Here is a 22335-nt window from a genome sequence, read left to right as displayed (position 1 = left end):
GGCGGGCAGGAAGCGGCAGTCAGGCCCCCGCCCATTGGCCGGCCTCCCCGTGACGCGAGGCTGGGCGCGCGCGATTGGCTGCAGCGCCTCGCGTCACGGGCCGGCTGGGGGTCTCGCGCCCACCCACTTCCGGGGTCTCGGCGGAGTAGGAGCGGCGGCGGTCTGGTGCCACAGGGTTTCTGCGCGCTCCTGGGAACGAATCTCGCCGTCGCCTCCAGGACCCCCCTATGCTGCTCCCCGGGACCCCCGGCGCTCCCCAGGATCCGGCCCGCCGTCGCCCAGGACCCTCCTCCTCGCTCTCTAGAACCTAGCCCGTCGTACCTCAGGCTCCGGCCCGCCGCCCCCAGGACCGGCTCGCCAGCCGCGCGTTCTCAGGACGTCAGGCGAGGAGGAGGCGGTCAGAAGGGCCCCTGGGGCCGGGTGGGGGGGTGGGGGTGGGGTGGGGGTGCGGCACTGTGGTGACCCGAGGCGGCCGGAGAGCCGCATGCCTGTCAGCACCAGCGGCGTGGAGACAGGTGTCTAGGTGAGACGTCCCCTCGAGCACACAGACCTAGAGCTTGAACCTCCTCAGGAAGAGTCCTCCAGACATGCGATTTTGTGACTCCGTGGTGTGGTAGCGGTAACAGGCCACTGCTTTGCTCAGACTATGCTGTGGCCAGTGACAGAAAGCCCGATCGCAGGTACAGCTAACCTAGTAGTGGCTCCCATGTGAGCGCCGCGCTCATAGGGGCCGCTCAGCAGCCGGGAAGTGTCCCTGGCCCTTGGGACAGAGATGAAAAACAAAACGCAAAAAAGGAGCCGTGATTGATGAAAGGCCAGGCACGCAGGGACATGCAGGACACTGCATCCCTTGGTCGTAGTTTCCCTCCCCCTCTGACTCCCACTCCTTTCTGAGGATGCCGACCAGCTTTTTTCTTCCTGCCGGGTGATGGCTGGGGAAGCCCCAGGGCCCACTCTACAGGGAGAAAAGGCAGAAAAGCCTGATTCATGCTGGATGGCCTTGTGGTCTGGTGTGTAACCGTCATCCTCGCTTATTCCGGAGATGGGGGTTATCATGGACCCTGTGCTCTTGTCCCCATAAAATTCAGACTTTTGAAGCCTTCATCCCCAGTGGGAAGGTATTTAGGGATGAGGCTTTCAGGGGTGGCATTGGGTCCGGAGGGTGGAGCCCTGGTGAAGAAGGCAGTGTGACCTTAGAAGAAGAGACACAGAAGAGCTCAGCCCCCCTCCCCTTGTGAGGACACCGTGAGAGCGTGGCGGTCACCAGACACCAGATCTGCTGCCTTGATCTTGAACTTACACACCCCAGAATTGTGAGAAAGAATATGTTTGTTGTTTAAGCCCCCCAGTGTGTAGGATTTGTGTGATGGCAGCCGAAGCAGGAAACGCCGGGTTCGGGGTGGGGGTTCCAGAGAGGAGAATTAGGGTACTATCAGCAGGGGGGTGAATGGCCGCTAGACAGCTGAAACGGTGGTCTGGATGTAGGGAAACCCGTATTCTGTCTGTGACATCTTGGAGCCATTTCTCCTATGTGGCCTTAGTTTCCACAGTAAGAGAGGCATTGCGTTAAGGGCACTCTGTGGGCCTTCCAGAGCTCCTGTGCTATGACAGAGTTCAGTACCAGTTTCCCCGAGTTCAGGGTCTGACACCTGGACCTTCTGGGGACCCATATCGGCCCCTCCCCACCCCCCCTCCAGCCCGTTCAGCCCTTTGCGGAGCTGTCTTCCGTTATCGCTGGAGATGTGCGTTTTCTGGCCTCGAAGTTGCCAGCAACTGCTATTCCTCGTTCCCTCATCTGCTTGTTTTAACCTTCGTTTCCTGTTTCTTCTCTGTCCTAACCTTGCCCTTTCTCTCCTGTGTCCCGAATCCTGGCTCCGTCACTTATCGTAGGAGTCACTGGACCTCTGAGACTGTGTCCTCATCTGTAAAATGGGAGTAGCACCAGCTGTCTGTCTGAGCTGGAGGGAGAATGAAGTGAGAAGGTGCTTGTAAAGTGCTACGGTGGGGCCCGGCACCCAGCAAGCAACCGCATAACTGGTATTACTGTTGTAGTCTCTGTGTGTTCGGGCCTGAGGCACTTGGCCATTGGCATCAGGTCTCACGTCTTAGTGAGAGTTCCAGAAACACTTTACAAACAACACTGGGCTCAGCAGCATCCCAGATGATTGATCGAGGGCTGCTTTCACGATGAGGACATTACTGTGTCTATCTCTGACATTTGGGACACGGTGATATGTTTGTGGGAGGGACTTTCTTACTCATATTGGAATTTCCAGGACTTAGTGATTGCCCAACACATAATAGGTATTCAATTTTTATTAAAGGAATGAATATCCCTCCCCCAGTTCCCCAGATAATGAAAAACGTTGGAAGATCCTGAGCAAAAAGGGCAGAGGTAAGCTAGAACCGGCCTGCACATGTCACTCCCTCAGTCCATTTCACCCCCCACCTGCACCAGCAACGTCTGTGCGGGGCTGCCTTGGCCCTTCCTAGCACGGCTTCCAGGAAGCTCCCCATGTGTTGGATGGAAGTGGTCAGGTTGTTCCTAGGATCTTTCTAATGGTGTATCTTTGTGCTAATTACTGTTTGATTTCTTTTCTCTGTGGAATGCCGGAGACTCCCTCCGGCTGGTCCAGGGCTCCCTGAAGGGGTAGCGGTGAACGGGAAAATGAGAGATTCACGCAGTTTCTTTCTTTCTTGACATCATCCTGGCATCCTCTTCTTCTATCATCTCCTCCTCTCCTCCTGTCTCCTATCTTGCCAGATTTTGGGGCCTTTATTTATAGACTTATGACATCAAAAAGTGGAACTTTTACAAATAATTCTCCGTGATAAAGATGCTTTGAAAAGGGTGCAGAAACAGGTTTTACAGAGGCATTTCTTCAGAACTATTCTAATTACAAGGAGGTAACTTACACATTCTAGGATAACAGGATATTCTCAGTGAAAAGCAGATAACATACACATTTGTTTGAACTGGTAGTAAATCTTAAAACTAAGAAGATAACAGGATGTTTTCAGTGAGAAGCAGATAGCAAACACATTTTATAACAATGATGCTAAAATTCAGGCAGAAACAGGGCTAGGAGGCATTCTATTTGGCTCACAAGAGGAAGAATATATTCATGATGGTTAGTAACGTTTTGTCAACCTTGTTCTTTGATGTTGAAGGTGTAAGCGCCATAGGCGCCCTAGAAGAGCCGGCCTTTGCATATATGAGTTTAAGTTGTAACTACTCTTACCTATGCTCACAATGGGCACCAAATTAGCATATGTATGCGCAGTAACTTATGCCTGGCTCTTGTTTCTATTTCCTAAATTAGGCTTTTTATCTCGGGCCTGGGTAAACATTTTGCTTGTGTTCTTTAACCCCCTTTATTTTCTGGTCTTAAGTTTGTGAAGCTCAATAGAAGAGCCTTTTGACAAACATCTGCAGTGCTTTGTTTAACTTCCTCTTTATAGAGGTGGGAATATGCCTTTTCCCATAAGGTATCTGGGGAATATCAGTCTGATTTGGAACATTGTGAGGCCTAATCAATAGCAACAGGCTTAATTTTACATGAGCAATCAGTTAACAGAAGGAGATGCCAGCTTCCATCACCTGTGGCAGGAGCCATGCTCTGTCTACCATTTCCTTACTGTGACAGTGTCATCCAGCAAGGCCGGTGCGGCCCCCAGCAGTGGAAACTCATTTGCTGGAAATAAGCTCTTAATCACAAGTGATTCATGGTACTTTAACTAATTCTGTTTATTGCCATCCCTCCCTTTGGTTTTTGTTTTTGTTTTTAATTTATTTTTGAGAGACAGAGGGAGACAGTGCGAGCAAGGGAGGGTCAGAGAGAGGGAGATACAGAATCTGAAGCAGGCTCCAGGCTCTGAGCTAGCTGTCATTGCAGAGCCAGATGCAGGGCTCGAACCCACGAACCGTGAGATCATGACCTGAGCTGAAGCCGGACGCTTAACCAACTGAACCACTCAGGCGCCCCGCCATACCTCCCTTGTAAAGCCAAGGAGTCAACTGTCTAGCACTGAGCCTGGTATTTATAAGGCGGGACCCTGGTCAGCCTTCTCCCTGCTCAGCCAGTCATTCCTCCCGTTTGGGAATGACCCACTCTGTACACAGATCTCTCTTTGTGTCTGCTAATTTAGTTAATTTCAATACTTTCGCTTTTCCTTGTGATACCTACAATGGTGTTTCTCCCAGCTCTGCTAGAGGAAAACTTGCAGAAACCAGCTGTAGAAAAGGGCATGTCCTGATTTATATTTAAGTATAGGCAAAAGTGCCTTAAAGTGAAGAAGTCATGTTTTTGTTTCTAAGAGGAAACCCCCAGCACCTCTGAAACCTAAAACGCAAACAGTGAGCTGACCCTGGACGCCAGTGTTAGTCACTGTCTCAGTTGTCTGGTCTCTGCCTGGTTATACAAACTCATGCAGACGTGGCCACGTCAAGAGTTCATTCACAGCCGTCTTCGGAGTGCTTACTGTGTGTTAGGTTAGTCCAGCACTCTTGGGGATCCAAATTGGCCAAGAAACCTTTTCCCCCGTAGCTGAAAAGGTCCAGTGGGGGAGAAAGAACTACATTAGAAGGCAGGAAAGACTATAAGCCATAGGGGTGTTTTTGAATTGCGTTTATAAAGGCAGTTAATTAAAGAGAAGGTCGGTGGTAAAGTACAAGGGTCAGGAGTAGACAAAGAAAACCCAGGTTCATTTGCTTAAGATTAACTGTGCTCCAGGAGCAAAATAAGGCTTCTGCTCATAGCTTTAAGACCAGTAGGCGTACTGCCGTCTGTATTTATCTCGTGGGCCAGAAACCTCTCACGTAGGACTTACTCAGTACTCCTTTATGCATGACTCTGCGCCAGACCCCATGATGGTGACTGGCTGACAGTAGTTGAGACCTTTTTTTCTTTTTTAAGATTTTTATTTTTAAGTAACCTCTACACCCAACGTAGGGCTGTAACTCACAACCCCAAGATCAAGAGCCTCATGCTGTTCCATCTGAGCCAGCCAGGTGCCCCAGGAACTTCTAATGGCAGTAGAGTCACAGGGAATGTTCAAAACCAAACCATAATCTGTGATACACTTGTACTCAAAGAAACCTGCTGTATTTTCGACTCCAGAAATATAATGTGTCAAATAAGCCACTTGTACCTAAAATGCGTTTCATTGTGTTTTACAGTCATTTGCACAAATGCGGTTTATTATTAGCCTTCCCTGGAGTGATGTTTCCTATCTCAAACCCGTCAGCTCTCTTTCCAGCACAGAAGCGGAGCTCCCCTGACTGCTGCCACAGGTGGGGGTCTGTCCTGGCTGGGGACTGACGAAGCACTACCCGGCCTCAGCTCTGCCCTGCTCACCACGGCTCTCCCAGGCGGGCAGTGCCCAAGGATGGGGACCACCAGCCACTAGGCATGAAAGCCAGACCTTCTCTTCTGAGGCATTCATGTGTGCTTCTGTGTACTTCTCCGAGGGCCAGTAGTCTGTAGTGGCCAGAAGTAGAATTAACTGCTGCTAACTTGTTCCGAGAAGAAAAGCTTAAGAAAATTTTCAGACACTTTAAAAACAATTTTTTTGATGTTTATTTATTTTCTGAGAAAGGAGAAACACAGAATCCGAAGCAGGCTCCGGGCTCTGAGCTATCAGCACAGAGCCTGACGTGGAGCTCAAACCCACAATCTGTGAGATCATGATCTGAGCCAAAGTGGGATGCTTAACCGACTGAGCCACCCAGGGCCACCCAGACACTTTCTAAAAGCAAGGGGGATGCTAACTGGAGGAGAAGCTAGGACAGGAGCCATAAACCTAGACAGATGGCCACTCAAATTACAGATCTAAATGTGAAAAACAAAGCTTCTTGAAGATAATATAAGAAAATATCTTATTAATGATCTTGAACTAAGGAAGGAGTTCTACAAAAAATGATACAAAAAGCACCAACTATAAAGGAAAAGGTTGATAACATTCAATTACTCTCAAATCAAGAACTTCCCTCTATCAAGACACCATTAAAGGGGTCAAAAGGCATGCCCCGGAGGATTTGCAACATGCATAACTGACTCAGGGCTAGGATCCAGAATATAGAAAGAGCTCCTGCCAACCAGCAAGAAAAAGACAAACATCTAAATTGGGAAAAGGTAAAGGACCTTAAAAGGCACTTAAAAAAAAGACAAAAGACAAATGACTAATAAGCTTATGAAGAAGTCCTCATCAGCACTGAGCAGGGGAATACAAATTACACCCACAAGGGGCCACCTGCCACCGAGGCCAGATGGAAGTATAGGTTGGTGCTGTCACTGGGAGGTCAGTCTGACATTGTCTAGCAAACCGGCAGATAGGCCCGCCCTCCAACTGTGCCTTTGCCAATACCCACACCAGGGGCACATCTGAGAACGTTCTCAGAAGCACTGTTTCTGATGGCCCCCAATATCCTTCAGCGGTGGGACGGATAAGTAAATGTGACCTAGCCATACGGTGGAATAGCACTGGTAACGATGAATGACATACAGCCTGAGGCAACAACGTGGATGAGCCGAACATAATGGTGAGCACAGAAAGCCAGACCCAGACCCAAAGGAGTACATATGACCCTTTTATATGTGAAGTTCAAACATAGGCAAGAATTGAATTATAAAGTTTGAGGTGGTAGGTTTATGGCAAAAATTTAAAGATAAGCAAGTGGCTACCATAATGTTACCATTAAAAACCAGGGTGTGGATGCCTTTGGGGCACCCCGGAGACCTCCTGAGACTTTGGGATGCCACCAGTGTTTCACTTCTTGACCTGGGCCGTGGTTACACAAGTCTTGCTTTATGATAATGCACAACACTTAATGTCTCAGTCTTCTCTGTTATATTTAACAATATAAAGAGTTCTTTTTTTTTTTTTTAAAAAGGACATGTGGTAAAAGCAACTGTGCTAGCTTTACGTGAACGAGATAACTTACCAGGGACAGCATTACATGGGATGTTTTTAAATGTCATACTTTGAACAGTCCAGAAAAAAAGACAAAATGAGGTGCGTTGGAAATCTGTCCAAAGGCTCAGACAGAGCCCTGGACGATGGTGACACTGTGGTGATCGTGGCATGAAAAGAAGTTTGAGTCATTTCTGGAAAAATTAGAGTGAAAAGCATTTAAAAAATACTTCATACGCGCATCTGAGATTTGAAATGTGTACATAAAACCAAGTTAAGGGGCCCCTGGGCGGCTCAGTCTGTTAAGCATCTGACTCTTGATTTCAGCCCAGGTCATGATCTGACTGTGGGATTGAGGCCCACATCAGGCCCCTTGTTGGCTTCACTCCCTCCCTCTCTGCCCCTCCCCTGCTTGTGCTCCTTGTCTGTCTCAAAATAAATATGTTAAACAAGTTAATAAATACTGTAAATTGACATCCGTTTCATTTTTATTCTCAAGAAGTTGAGCCCAAGTCAGCTACATCTTTTTTTTTTCCGTTTATTTATTTATTTACTTTGAAGCTGGGAGGAGCAGAGAGAGAAGGAGGGAGAGAATCCCAAGCAGGCTCTGCACTGTCAGCGCCCAGCCCAACTCAGGGCTTGATCCCATGAACCTTGAAGACTATGACCTGAGCCAAGAGCAATAGTCAGATGCTTAACTGACTGAGCCCCCCGGGCGCCCACAGCCATACCTTTTGTAGGGGCTTCCCTGGGGGAAAGAAGAGCGCAGTCTGTGTTGGGACAGGCCCAGTAGCTGTTACCAGCCCCATTGGACCGAGCCCGAAGGCCCGGAGATAGAGTAATTCGCCAGTGTTCACACAGCTAACGCTCAACATTCGTGGGTTGCAGACCGAAGAGTGGAAAGGAGCCCATTGCAGTGGCATCACGTGCAGCTCCCAGAATCAACAGCAGGCTGGGAAGCCAGGTTCAGTGAACCAGTAGGAGCAAGGCACCTGAGAGCCCAGATCACGGCGCACGTTCTGACATAGCGTCGGTGCTGTTGGCTGTTGCCCCAGCGCCACTGTCTCCGCTCAGCTCTGGATCCTGGATGCTGGTGCTGCTGCCGCCACAGGTGAAATGCATTCTGGTTCGTCCATCCTTTTTGTCACTCACTCAGACCCAAAGTCCCAGGCTTGAGCATCCAGTTGGTCAGCACCAAAAAGATCCTTGCCTGTGTCTTAGGAACTTTTGAGGGAGCACCAATCTCACCTTTTAGGGCCCCTACTGATTCCCAGATCTTCCAGGTGACAGAAGGGAGTTGATACACTGAGCGGCCAAAAATTGTCATTTTTAGAGGCATTCAGTGGCAGGGCTGGGACGTGCCCAGGACTACATGAATTTCCACTGTCCCTTCCATGCGGCTTTGGAACACCAGTCACCAGCAGTGTGTCCTCACCCCCTTGTGTAGCCCTGGTGTCAGATCCCAGGTGAACAGAAAGTTCTCCCGGCTGTACTGGACTGGGGGCTGCAGGTGGGAACCCGCTGAGGTCACCCACACAGAGTCAGTCCCAACAGCATTTTCGGTGAATTTCAAACCTGTTTACCGGTTTGGACAGTGTGGGTGCAGGTTCAAAAAGAAATACTCCAGGGGCGCCTGAGCGGCTCAGTTGGCTGAGCGTCTGACTTCGGCTCAGGCCATGATCTCACAGTTCGTGGCTTCGAACTGTGCTGCCTGGAGCCTGCTTCGTACTCTGTCTCCCTCTCTCTTTCTGCCCCTCCCTTGCTTGCTATCTCTCTCTCTCTCTCTCAAAAATAAGTAAACATTTAGAAAATTTAAAAAAAAATGAAAGGCTCTTGCTTTGAAGATCTTGTAGTCTAATCGCATAAAACACCAGCTGCCTTTAATGTAAAGTCTTTAATATAGAATTCCTGAATTCTCTCTGGTCCCCCGTAGTATTTCCAAGTGTTTTAAGGGTGAAGTGATCTACAGTCTTTTCCCAATTTATATTTTGCAGCTATTGTCACTCCTTATCCCTAAAAGATGAAGATCGTCAGGTAAAGGAAGCTTCAGGAATGTGGACTTCGGGATTGTTTGGCAAGCTCTTCACTGCCTGATAGGGTTCTCTAGGCCCTGTCAGTACTCACACGTGCGGGACGGTGGTTGGGGGGTTGGGGGTGCAGCAGGTCGTGGAAGTGGAGAAACGAGCGCATGCACGAGAGAATGAATTTGATTTAGGTATGGAGAGACCTCCATAAGGCACCTAGTATGTTTCCTAAAATGAAATTGAGAACACTTTCATAAAGTAAATTTCTCCAGAAACCAAAAAGGACGAGGGAAGAGAACGGAGCAGGGCGGGATCCCTCACCGGGGCTTCTGGGCAGCCGTGAAGGCAGGGAGCTGGCCCCCAACCATGCAGAGTCGCTTCTCGGCCCAGGTGGGAAGGAATGAGGTGGACACCTGGGTGCCTGAGCCAGGCCACTGTAAGGGCCCAAACAGCTGTCCTTATTTGACCAAGGACGACCCTGGGGCATGAGGTGGTCACACTGCCCAGAGCCAGCTGAGACTCCCCCTCCAGGCACTCAGCCCCTGAGCCTGCATTCTTATCCCTGCTCTCTGCTGCCTGTCTGAGCAGTTTTAGGATTTCCCTCGTGGGGTGACATTTTAGCAGAGGAGGACATGAGTTAAGTGCACAGTGGGAGTGTCTAGTGCAACAGCTTAGGAGCAGCGGGGAGGTGGGGCAGCTGGGGCCCAGGGAGCCGTGAGGCTGAGGAGCAGTGAGGTCGGAGGGCCTGGGGGGACAGGGCCTTTGGGGTTTTGGGCAAAGCCAGGCCTTCAGAATGAAACACCTGGGGCCGCATTACTATGACATGTGCCCGAGGGTTGTCCTTGCGGAAGAAGGGTGGTGGGTTCTGTTTCACATCCACTGCTTTCGTTAAGTAGGTGTGGCAGACAGACCCCAGAGTGGCTGCCTAATCCATGCCGCCCCCCCAGAGTCACCCTCCCTCCCACCTTTTTTTTTTTTTTTTTAAGGTTTTATTTATTTTTGAGAGAGAGAAAGACTGTGTGAGCAGGGGAGGGGCAGAGAGAGAGGAGACTCTGAAGCAAGCTCCAGGCTCTGAGCTAGCTGTCAGCATAGAGCCTGATGCGGGGCTCGAACCCATGAACCTTAAGATCATGACCTGAGCCGAAGCCGGACCCTCAACTGACTGAGCCACCCAGGCGCCCCGCCCCGCTCCCCCTACCCCACGCCTTGAATGTGGGCTGGCCTGTGACTCTTCTGACTAGTGGATTCCTGCACAGATGCAGGGATTGGCAGATGTGATTAAGGTCCCAAGTCAGTTGATTTTTTGAGTGAATAGGAAGGGAGATTATCTTGGGTGAGTTTGGATTAATTAGATAAAAACCTGTTTAAGAAGGACTTAGTTTTTCTGAGGCTAGAGACTCTTCCTGCTGGCCTGGTAGAAGCAAACAGCTATGTTGTGAATGGCCTCTGGGGAGGGCCATGTGGCAGGGGACCTCAGGCAGCCTTTGGCGTCTGAGGGCGGCCAACAATCAGCAAGAAGCTGGGGGCCCTGAGGGGTGCCCTGGTGGCTCAGTCTGTTGAGCATCCCACTTTGGCTCAGGCTGGGATCTCACAGTTTGTGAGTCTGAGCCCCGTGTCAGGCTTTGTGCTGACAGTTTAGAACCTGGAGCTGATTCCAAGTCTGTCTCCATCTTTCTTTGCCCCTCCCCTTTCTCACGCTCTGTCTGTCTGTCTCTCTCTCTCTCTCAAAAATAAATAAACATTAAAAAAAAGCAGCAGCAGCAGCTGGAGCCTGCACCCAGCAGTCATCAGCTGCAAGGAAGTGAATCCAGCCAACAACCTGGGGGCCAGGAGTGAATTCTTCCCCTCAACTTCCAGTGGAGGAACCAGCCTGGTGACACCTCGGCTGTGGGCTTGTGAGGCCCTGAGCAGAAGACCCAGTAGAGCCGTGCCCGGACTCCTGACCAAGACACTGTGAGATGATAAATGTGTGTTGATTTAAGCCGCTACATCTGTGGTGCTCTGTTGTGTAGGAAGCTCTGAACGGCGTATGCACACGCGGCGTACAGTGCAGTGCTTGGGGCTCCTTTCTGTCAGTGTGAGTAGAACCAGGTAAATGCCTGGGAGCAAGGAACAAAGCCAGTGGCCCCAGAAAAGCAGGAACCCTCAGTGCTGGTGATTATTCATGAGAAAGCAGGTGCCTGCCCCAGTGCTCACACACAAAGGCCAGGGAGCAAAAGGGCTTCATGGCATGTTCCCAGGGAGGTAATACCGAGTGCCCTGATGACATCACCATGAAGATTCAGTCCTTTGCTCCTGGGCAATAAAGTTTCTAGAGGCCTTGCTAATTCTAATATAATGCAAATAAGGCAAACACATTTTTAGTAATGCTAACAGATAAAGTCACTATTTTGTAGTGACAGGACTAGGTTAATCAATCATAAAAACCCAAAGGTGGGTTTTGGAATACCACCCAACAAGACTTGAAGAATGTATTGTTTTGGGGCACCTGGGTGGGTTGGTCAGTTGAGCATCTGACTCTTGATCTTGGCTCAGGTCATGAACTCGCGGTTCGTTGGTTTGAGCCCCACTTCAGGCTCTGTGCTGGTGGCTCAGAACCTGCTTGGGATTTCTTTTCTCCCTCTCTTTCTGTCCCTCCCCTTCTCATGTGCTCTTGCTCAAAATAAATAAATATTTTTTAAAAATAAGGGGCACCTGGCTGGCTTAGTCAGTTGAGCTTCTGACTCTTGATTTTGGCTCAGGTCATGGAATCAAGCCTTGTGTTGGACTTTGAGCATAAGATTATCTCTAAATAATAATAATAATAATAATAATAATAATAAATTAAAATAAAATATGGCACAAAAACAGACACATAGACCAATGAAATAGAATAGAGAACTCAGAATTAAACCCACAAGTGTATGGCCAATTAATCTTTGACAAAGCAGGAAAGAGTATCCAATGGAAAAAAGACAGCCTCTTTAGCAGATGGTGCTGGGAGAACTGGACAGCAACATGCAGAAGAATGAAACTAGACCACTTTCTTACACCATACACAAAATAAAATGGATGAAGGGAATCAAGAGCAAGAATGAACTATTGGGACCTCATCAAGATAAAAAGCTTCTGCACTGCAAAGGAAACAATAAAACTAATAGGCAGCTGACAGAATGGGAAATGATAGTTGCAAATGACATCGGATAAAGGGCTAGTATCCAAAATCAAGGAACTTACCAAACTCCACACTCGAAAAATGAATAATCCAGTGAAGAAATAGGCAGAAGACATGAACAGACACTTCTCCAAAGAGGACATCCAGATGGCCTACAGGCACATGAAACGATGCCCAACATAACTCATCATCAGGGAAATAAAAAACAACACTGAGTTACCATCTCACGCCAGTCAGGAGAACAAGTCGGTAGACTACAAGATGCTGGCAAGGATGTGGAGAATCGGGGGTATGTTGGTGGGAATGTAAACTGGTGCAGCCGCTCTGGAAAAACAGTATGGAGGTTCCTCAAAAAATTAACAACAGAACTCCCCTATGACCCAGCAGTAGCACTGCTGGGAATTTACCCAAGGGATACAGGAGTACCGATGCATAGGGGCACATGTACCCCAATGTTCATAGTGGCACTTTCAACAATAGCCAAATCATGGAAAGAGCCTAAATGTCCATCACCTGATGAATGGATCAAGAAGATGTGGTTTATCTATATAATGGAATACTACATGACAATGAGAAAGAATGAAATCTGGCCATTTGTAGCAATGTGGATGGAACTCGAGGGTGTTATGCTAAGTGAAATAAGTCAGGCAGAGAAGGACAGATACCATATGTTTTCACTCATAAGTGGAAGAGTAGAAACTTAACAAAGGACCGTGGGGGAGGGGAAGGGAGGGGAGGGGAGAGGAAGGGAAGGGAAGGGAAAAAATAGTTGAGGAGAGGGAGGGAGGCAAACCATGAGAGACTCTTGAATACTGAGAAGAAACTGAGGGCTGATGGGTGTGGGGGAGAGGGGAAGGGGGGTGATGGGCATGGAGGGGGCACTTGTTGGGATGAGCACTGGGTGTTATATGGAAACCAACTTGACTATTAATAGACTTAAAAAATTAAAATAAAAATGCATTGATTTAGGGGAGACATAAGATTACAGAGAACTAAAACCCATGTGAAGGGAGTGGGTTTTCTGAATGTGACCAACACAACAAATGATATTTCTAAAAAGCAACTTTAGTCTGATGGCTTAGTTCCATCCCTCGACAAGAATCTCTCTGTAACCAAAATGCCTTAACTCAGCTGGTTTGAGATGGAATTCTTTTTCTCTGGGGCCCTTAACCCTGGTAAAACATCAAAATAAATATAGCTGTAACCCTAGAATGACATTTCTTTTAAAGTGAAGGAAATCATGAAGATGATATTGATTTTTTAAAGTTTATTTTGAGAGAGAGAACTCGTGTGCGTGCAAGCAGGGGAGGGGTGGGGAGAGAGGGAAAGAGAGAATCCCAAGTAGGCTCTGTGATGCCAGCTTAGAGCCCAATGTGGGGCTCGAACTCACCAACCATGAGATCATGACCTAAGCAGAGATGAGACTTGGACGCTTAACCAACTGAGCCACCCAGGAGCCCCTGTAGTTGCTTTTTAGATGTAGAAGAAAAGAGAAAGATTTGTAAAATTTGGTTCATAAGAGGTTAAAGTTGAGCATTAAAAGTACAGGAGTGTGGGTGTCATCTCGTGCCAGGCGCTGGGACAGCTAGGGAAGGGATCTGGGTTCTGGAATCTGATGCGGAGCCCGGCCTTCCAACAAACAGGGACGTTTATTCTCTGTGGTTAGGGGACAGGGACTGGGCCATCTCCCTTCAGGGGCAGAGCTCTCCAAGTGAGAAAAGCAAACCGCACAACAAAACACGGAATGTCGCACGGGGGAAAAGTCAACCCTAGTAAGTCACATATGCATGTCACTAAGTGGGTGGGGAAGGGGTGCCCTAAGCCCTCCACTGTGATACCCATGGGGGCAGAGGGACTGTCCTTTTGTCCACCTAATGTCAATGCTTGATGTGCAGATGCCATTTAGGGTCCTATGCAGCACCTGGTGCTGAGGGACAGTGGCCATGTACTGCTGTCAGCCACTCACGCGGTACCACACGCTGCCTCAGCCACCTCTCACAAGGACCTGATGAAGTTGTTATTACCCCATTTTACAGGGGGCTACAGGTTAGTGGATCAAGGAAACGGAGGCCTGGAGTCCAGACGACTCGGCCTGCAGCCTGCATCGGAACACCGCGGCGCGGAGCCCTACCTCCCTGGCGCTAGCGGGAAGGGCGACCTGTCGGAACGATCACCGATCCACGCCAGGCAGCTCCAGTTCCCAGGAAAGCATGCCAGATGGGTGATGGGGGCTCAGAGGAGGAAGGGAAGACTGCCCTGTGTGGAGAGCGCTCCCACAGCGCCATGAGTCATCGGGCCATACATGGAAGAGCTGGGGTTTCGTGCTGCAGGCGGTGCTGAGCCATTGACGATTTTATTCGAGGAGGGCGAGTACACGCTGTGGGGCACAGTGGCTCCCAAAGGTGATTCTTCCTGTGCTCGTGTAGCCTCTGTGTGTGTGTGTGTGTGTGTGTGCCTGCGTGCGGGTATGTACCTGTGTGTGTGTGCCTGCGTGAGTGTGTGTAGAGAGTGAGCAGGGTAGGGGCAGAGAGAAGGAAAGAGAGGGAAAGAGAGAATCCCATGCAGACTCCACACTGCACTCTGTCCATGCAGAGCCCGATGTGAGGCTTGAATTCCCCAACCGTGTAATCATGACCTGAGCCAAAATCAGCAATCAGATGCTTCAGCGACCATGCCGCCAAGGCACCCCCAGTTGTGTGGCCTTCAAAAGAAAGACCTCACAATTACACCTCAGTCCAGCTGGGTTTTTTTGCTTTGTTTTGTTTGTTGAGAAAAAGGACGACTGTAGGTCCTCGTTCCTGTACGTAGGCGCACGGGGAGGGGACAGGTCTGCACCGCAGGCGGCTTTGCTGACACTAAAGCCCAAAGGTTGATTATGGGAAGTGCCAAAGGCCAAAAATTCTACAGTATCCACTTCTGCTCGCTCTAGTGATGTGAACTTCAGATAAGAGCTCAGACGGGGAAAAGGATTCCTCAGGTGACGCGGTATGTGGTGAGCAGCGAGGACCTGGTCCGCATGTCACACACCCATTACGACCTCTGACCCGCAGTGGCCAGGCTCAAGTGCCGATGGTCAGTGAGCACGGGACGTGCCCTGGGCTGAGTGGACCCTGCCCAGCTCCTCCCTCCAGCCCTTGCTTCTCTGGATCCTGACCGGCTTTGCACACAGCCCCTGGGCACCCCATCTCTCCTGGCAGGGGTGTAGGGAGCACGTCCCTTCCTCTTAAGTCTCCACTGGAACTCCAGAAGGAACTTGACCAAGGAAAGTCAGGGAAACAACCCACAGGAAGGAAGGAATGACAGTCTCATTTGAAAGGTGCTTATAGTTCCTGGAATTTAAGGGGCCGTTCTTGCTGGATGGCTACGGCCACGATCCTTGCTCCACCTGCCCCTACTGACACTTTGCAGGACACTGGACAAAACTGGACACTGGCCCTCTGTCTTTGGCGCCTGTCACCTACAGTTCCTACCTCTCGTAAGTCATGTATCTGATTTAGGATGCCCTTGGCAGTGGTATTGGATGGGCTTCGTCCTGCCCCCCAGAGGCAAAATCTCGTGGGTAGCGCCTCTCCCTCATGGCAGGACTCCAAGCTCAGAACCTGAGAATCTCGGAACAGGACAGGATTGTGAGGCTGCATTCTGTCCCCTGCATGGTCCCTCCTGGGCCTCCCTGCCCCACGATGGCTCCTTTCCCGTGGCCTTCTCCTCCATGACTGCTTCATGTCAGCCACTGCCCATCCTCTGCTGGAGCATAAGGGGCTGTTCCCAAGCCCTGTCTTCAGGCTCCATCCCCACGGCCAGGGGCAGCTCACTGAAGCCAGCCATGACCACGGTGCAAGCGGCAGGTAGGAGACACTGGACAGGACAGGGCTGGGGCGAGGGCAGGGCGGGCTGGCCAGAGGAGAGGGTGGAGGAGCTGGAGAAGGAGGAGACGGGATGAGGATGGGGAGAGTCTTTGCAGCAGAGGTGGCCCCTCACCTGGGGGACACCGGCCCGCTCAGCCCTTCCACACCTCCTTAACAACACCGCGTCAAAGCCCCAGCCCCTTCTGCTTCACTCTGTGACCTGCAGGAGAACCAAGCGCTGGGTGTCACTGGCAAAACTGAATAAGGACTGAGAGGAGGAAGGCCAGAACCCTTGGAGGCCCTGCAAGGCCCCCCCGCCCCCCGACCTAGCGAGGTGACCTCTCATCTCAACTTGGGAATGGTCGTTTGCTTCCCCCCAACCAAAGAAGATGCCAGCTGTCATAAATTCAGTGCTCTGGTAAATGGTCACAAGTACAAGTTTACCTTGGTTTTTCTTTACTGTTGCAACTTAAACAACAGTGGCAGATGTCAAAGGGAAATACCTTCTGTAAACCGAAATACTTTCCATTGACCTCTGGGAGAGGGTAGAAGAGTGTTCAGGGCGCATTATTTTCCCTGAGTGATGCCGGTAATCACACTGGGTAAGATCTCAAAGGGCATGGATCCTCTTCATAGACATCTTCCCTGTACTCTGGGCACTTTTGACTTTTTAAAATCAGGAATGTCTTTCTGGAATGATCATGACCTACTCCTGGCCTGAAGGGGCACGCACTTCATGGCCTATGGGCCAGGGTGCAGTTCCAGAAGCCAGAGGATCTGGTTTGAATCCTTACTAGGCACATGATCCTGGGCAAGTGACCTTGAGGTCACCAGTTGTTGGGGCACCTACTGTTCCAGAACTGGGGATACAGGGATAAGGCACTGTCCCGGCCCACAGAGGGTCAGTGAGCCCGACTTAGTGGAGTGGCTCTTTCCTTATATGTAAGTTAGGAATAGTAAAATCTGAGTATCGTGGCCCTGACATGAAACACGAATCATCGCCTGGCACCCAGCCCAGAACAGCGTGGCGAAGGTTGGGTTTCCCCTGTAAGTCCTGTTGGGAAATGGTGTTTCTGTCATTGTGGAAAGTGATGAGGTAAACGTGGCCCCCAGAGAGACATTGTAATAGTTCTGGAAGAATGCTTGAAGAGTCTTAGTCTAAGACAGCCTGGCATACGGAGGCTAGGTGACCAGCTTAGACTTGAGAGCTGTCCTGTTTCTAGAAATCGGGGCGGGGCCAGCTGTTCCTGCCTCAGCCTGCTTCCTCTGTGTGCCACCGCCAACATCCACATCTGGCTGCTGTTTTCTTGGACTCTCTCCTACCCCCAGTCAAGAAGGCTTGGGGGACACCTGGGTGGTTCAGTCGGTTAAGCGTCTGACTTTGGCTCAAGTTATGATCTTGAGGTTCATAAGTTCAAGCCCTGCATCAGGCTCTGTGCTCACAGCTCAGAGCTTGGAACCTGCTTCAGATTCTGTGTCTCCCTCTCTGTGTCCCTCCCCCGCTCACACTCTCTGTTTCTCCCCCCCCCCCCCCTCTCTCTCTCTCTCTCTCTCTCTCTCTCTCTCTCTCAAAAACAAACATTAAAACAAAAAAAATGTTTGGAAAAGCACTCTGAACATGGTGAGATAAAAGGCGTTAAATTCATTTTGTATGTGGTCACTACAAATAGGTCTGACTTCCACATTTTCTCCTGTTACTGCTCCAACCCGTCCATTATATCTATTACTACTGAACTGCTTTTCAGGGGTTTTGAGTGCAGCTACTTGGAAACTTATTTAGCTAGAGACTTGCATTCAAGAATTTGCTCTGTTCTTATGAGAATTGCTAGAAAATGTTGACTCAGAGACATATGTCCTGTTTCAGTGTAAGAGCGTGTTGTGTGCGTCCCCCTGGGCAGTGAGGGCCACCTCTTAGAGAAGGAAGGGCATAACATGGTTTTAAATCTGCTAATATAGGTCCCTTGTGACGAGATTTACCGTGTGATCCAGCAAGAAATTGTCATCTGTGTTGCATAGGAATACATGTGCTTAATTTATAAAATGTTTAGAAATAATTGCCTAGTAGACTCGTAAGGCTTATCACAGGCTTACCATAAAACTTAAAACTCAGTGTTTATCTAACGTAAACAGTTAGCAAATATTTGGCGAGAGCCTTCTCTGAGCCAGGCACTTGTAATTGGCTGTAGCCTTGGGTTTTGAAATGATATTTACTGCTGTGCCCTTTTTTTTTTTTTTTTACCACAATCCCAACCATGTGAGATGCTAGTTTCCTGAATGAGCAAGACTCTCATGTGATGGTTATCAGCACTTTTCAAAGTCTGCACAAAAGGGCACGATCTTGTTTTGGTTTCCTCTGGCGACAGCAGGGGAGAGTCCTTGGTGACTGTCAAGGTCTGGAGGACGGTGACACCTCCCAGGCAGGGGCCGGCACGTCCACTGCCGGGCCAGGTCCCCCACAGGGTGCTCCTGGTGAAGACATGTACACATAGCAGTTAAGTGAGCAGTTACTCACTTTTATGGAAATGGCAATACTAAAAAAATTTTTTCAACCTACACGTATGAACGTGCAGGATTTCCGCTCTCTGTGCACAGAGAAAGGGATGCTCCAGTATTTCTGTTAACACTGGCAGCAGCTGGCTTCCTCTGTGCACTTGGCATGAGAGCAGCACACAGTGATTGTTAGTGGCCTGCATGCTGATGTGGGCCTGGCGACCTTGGAAAAGTTATAGGACCTCTCTGTGCCTTGGTTTCCTCAAGCAGTTGGGGGCTGCGAAGGCTACTTCAAGGGATGGCCCCGAGGATGAACTGAGATATAAACTATGTTGTAGGTGTTTAAAAATTCAACCGAGTGGAGCTCCTGGGTGGCTCAATAGGTTAAGCGTCCGACCCTTGATTTCAGCTCAGGTCGTGATCTCACTGTGGTGGGTTCAGGCCTCATATTGGGCTCTGTGCTGGCCGTGGAGCCTGCTAGGGTTTCTCTCTCTCTCTCTCTCTCTCTCTCTCTCTCTCTCTCACTCTCTCGTCTCTCACCCTCTCTGCCCCTCCAAAAATAAAATAAAACATTAAAACATAGGGCACCTGGGGGGCTCAGTCTGTTGAGCGTCTGACTTCAGCTCAGCTCATGATCTTACAGTTCGTGAGTTCAAGCCCTGCATCAGGCTCTGTGCTGACAGCTCAGAGCCTGGAGCCTGCTTCAGATTCTGTGTCTCTCTCTGCCCCTCCCCTGCTCATGCTCTGTCTCTGTCTCAAAAATAAACATTAAAAAAAGTTTTTTTTCTTTAATAACAAGGAGCTTGGGAGAAGCTGCACAAAATGGGAGACTTTTATAGATGAAGGGGGAGAGGCAAGGAGAGAGCAGGTTACTTCCTCTTTGGGGGAATAGAAGGATTCCGCCAGGTGGGTCGCCTCACTTCTGCTGACCAGGAAGTTCCAGACTGGTTTAAAATTGCACTCCTGGGAAGGGTCAAAACTGCAGTTGGGCAAGCTAGTAATGTTGGTTCGCTGACATGGGGCTGAGCACAAGTGACTCTATTCAGGGCCTTGTTGTTTGTTTTTTGATAACATAGTTAAGATTATTACTGGTCTTCCTTTGAAGTCAGCATCACTGACCTCAGTCAGCCTTTCTGCTGCCTTGCGGGTCAGACCCTGATTCCGTAGCCTGGCCATGCACCCATTCTCCTCGGTGACTTCCCTACTTTCTCTTCTCTCCTGGAACCCCAACACTCCTCCCCTGTCCTTGGTCTCACTGCTGAACTTGCTTCCTGTGTCCCAGGGAAAACAGAAGCACGCAGAAGACAGCACCCGCGTGCTCCACCTTCTCCCATTCCTGTGGGTGACAGGGATCCCAGTGGGGGCTGCGCCACCACCGGGCACCGACCCCATGCCTTCTGCCGCCTCCCCTCTCTCCCACACCCTCCCTCTTCCTATTTTATACACATGCTGTTACTTTCCTTCCCCTCAGAACACAAGCAAACACACCACACTGGCCCTTCTGGTCCCACAGCTAATTCTGACCCCCGTCCAGGCTCTGTTCGCCTCCCTGACGCGTGCACTCCAAACACCACTGCAGCCGCCTTGCCCCCCTCACCCTCATGGCCTTGACCCTGCTCATTTCCCCCCTGTAGCACTCCCCATTTTCTAGCACTGCCCCCACCCCGTTAGAGCGTAGCCCCACAAGGCAGGATGTTGCCAGTTTCAGAGTATGTGTTCTGTAAATAAATATTCCGTAAATAAATGGAGCAGGTGATGGGCCTTCAGCCACTAGATGGTCTCAGATCTTTATCAGGAGGCTAATGCTTTACGGTTACCTTCCTGCCTTGCCTTCCTTTGGTTCGGTGTTTGGTTGGGCTTCGCATGTACAAGTCAGCCTTTGCGAGCCTGCAGATGGCTTCGTGTTCCGGCAATACTGTCACCTGAGCCAGAAACCTGAGCATCCCCAGTGTTCCACAGCCATCCAGGAGGTGACCAAGGCTCAGTGGGCTCTTGACCTCTCACGCCTTTCCTGGTCTCTAGGGCCAAGTCAGCGCTGCCGTTCTAGATGGGACTTCTGCCCTGGGACTCTTGGGGCACCCAGGGCCCATGGGCACCTCTAACCCTGTCACTGCACTGCCATTGGAAGCTCCCTACCACACTGCTCCTTCTGGGTGTCCCTGGCCTGTCATCTTTGCCCCAGCCCCCACACCCAGCCCTTTTGTGGGATAACAGGTCACACTCCACTTGCTTGTGAATGTAGGGGCAGGACCTGTTTTGTGTCTGTGAGCAAGGTCCACCAGAGTGATGTTGGGAAATCCCAAGCCACATCCTCTCAGCCATGGATACGGATTTCTAAGCTGGGGGGTGGAGGAATCAGTTATTAGAGGAAAAGGGAGCCAGAGGCTAAGGATTTTGTGGAGTTTGATTAGTAAACAAAGGCACATGAGAAAGGGAGAATTCACTGGGGAAGCTGCCAATTCACCTTTAGTCCAATAGGAAATGACCTCACCCAGCCACCTCATTAGCATGGTTGCAAAGCGGGGAGGGATGGGGGACCCCAGATGGGTGGGCACAGCTGACAGTGTTAGCAGGCTTGATCTAAGTCCACTTTTCACTAGTGGATGAGGTTGGGGATGCACCCCCGTTTTTCCCTGGGTGGGGCTCTTGCCCTGGTGAGCCATGTCTCCCGCAGGCCAGGACCTCTGCTGGCCCCAGAGCCCTGGCCACTCTCATCCAATCTCCTTTTTTGACCTGGTCCTGCCTTAATGGTACCCAAGCCCACTCCTGGTTCTGCCCCACAGGATGCTGGGATGGTGGTGACCAGTACAGGAGATAAAAGACAGGTGGCAATGGGCCTCAAGGAGTCACACTTATGACAGAGAAGATTGTCTCTTTGGAAAAGTTAAAAATAGGCTGGGGTCTCAGCTGTCCCTTGTCCTCACACTGGATCCAACTGCAGGTCACATAAAAGAGGTTGGGAAACACCAAATACTACAGAAGGCTCTGGAAAGGCCTAGAGGAGCTACAAATTCAGGTCTTTCTTTTTAAAGTTTTATTACAAACCCATTAAGCATTAGCAGGTGATGGCGAAAATGCTTCATTGAGGGAATCAGACCGAGTGGCTCGTCTTTGCGTCATGTTTAGGCCACTCCCCTTGTCTGAGCCACGGTCGACAGGCTGTAAACCAGGGCTAATAAGTATCTCCCGGGTTGCTGTGCTGGTTAGTGAAATCGAGGAATAACTGGGACTGTGCTTGTCACGTAGTAGGTGTTCAATATTTAGGGTTTTGTCCCCAAGTGGGGCGTTATTTGTAATCAGTGGCTGCAACTCCTAGAAATTACCTAATTTGTCAAGACGAAAACCGAGGAAATGAGCATCAGCTGAGCGCGAGCAGGCAACGTTGAGACGCGCGCCCTGCTTCTTCCTGCAGGAATTTGAGTTTCCACTGACCCCGGCTGCGGCCCAGATTGGGATCCGGGGTCACTCGGAACGCGAAGCCCCGGCTCCTTTGTCCAGGATCGGTAACAACCAGGGGACCGCCGGGGAACTCGCCCCTCCTGGAATTCCTTCCAGGCCACCCCCGGCACCTGCCCTTCCCCGTGGAAAGTGGGCTCGGGCCGTCGGATCTCCCGCCTACCACCGGAGTCTCCGCTCGGAGGTGGGTGGGGCAGACCCCGGCCCTGGAAGGGGCTGGATCCGCGGGCCATAAAGGTTACGACCTCCCCCCTGCCCCCCCCCCGTGCGGCACCTTCCCCCAGCCCGTGCTCGGCGAGCAGTCTCCTCGTGGTGGGAGGTCTGGGGGCAGCAAAGCGGCGCAGAGATGAGCGCGGGGTCAAGGCCTAAGGCGCCCTACCCGGGGGCGGGCGCGGCCCCTTTAAGACGCCGCGCCGACCCCGCCCCGCGCCGCACCCCCGCCGGGAGCCGCGCC

The 22335-nt window shown here is 50.5% G+C and overlaps 1 protein-coding gene and 1 long non-coding RNA gene across 3 annotated transcripts in view; both read left to right on the top strand.

The window, feature by feature from the left end:
* Positions 1–98: 98 nt before the first annotated feature.
* LOC115299052 lies at positions 99–10924 on the top strand. 2 transcript variants are annotated; one of them, XR_003911969.1, is made up of 5 exons: positions 99–397; positions 5180–5293; positions 7801–8023; positions 8907–8946; positions 10692–10924. It is a non-coding gene; the product is annotated as an uncharacterized LOC115299052 (long non-coding RNA). The 2 variants fall into 2 exon arrangements; XR_003911970.1 differs by having other exon boundaries at positions 10689–10924.
* A 4815-nt stretch (positions 10925–15739) lies between these two features.
* Positions 15740–22335, top strand: part of BRI3 (brain protein I3) — a 15020-nt gene continuing 8424 nt past the window's right edge. Inside the window, exon 1 of the mRNA XM_029948326.1 lies at positions 15740–15935. Within this exon, the coding sequence (XP_029804186.1) occupies positions 15800–15935 (136 nt within the window). The 5' untranslated portion in view covers positions 15740–15799. The remainder of the gene's footprint in view (positions 15936–22335) is intronic.

The sequence above is a fragment of the Suricata suricatta genome, chromosome 8, assembly GCF_006229205.1.
Source record: "Suricata suricatta isolate VVHF042 chromosome 8, meerkat_22Aug2017_6uvM2_HiC, whole genome shotgun sequence".
NCBI lineage: Eukaryota > Metazoa > Chordata > Mammalia > Carnivora > Herpestidae > Suricata > Suricata suricatta.
This window is presented reverse-complemented; position numbering and strand designations above follow the sequence as displayed.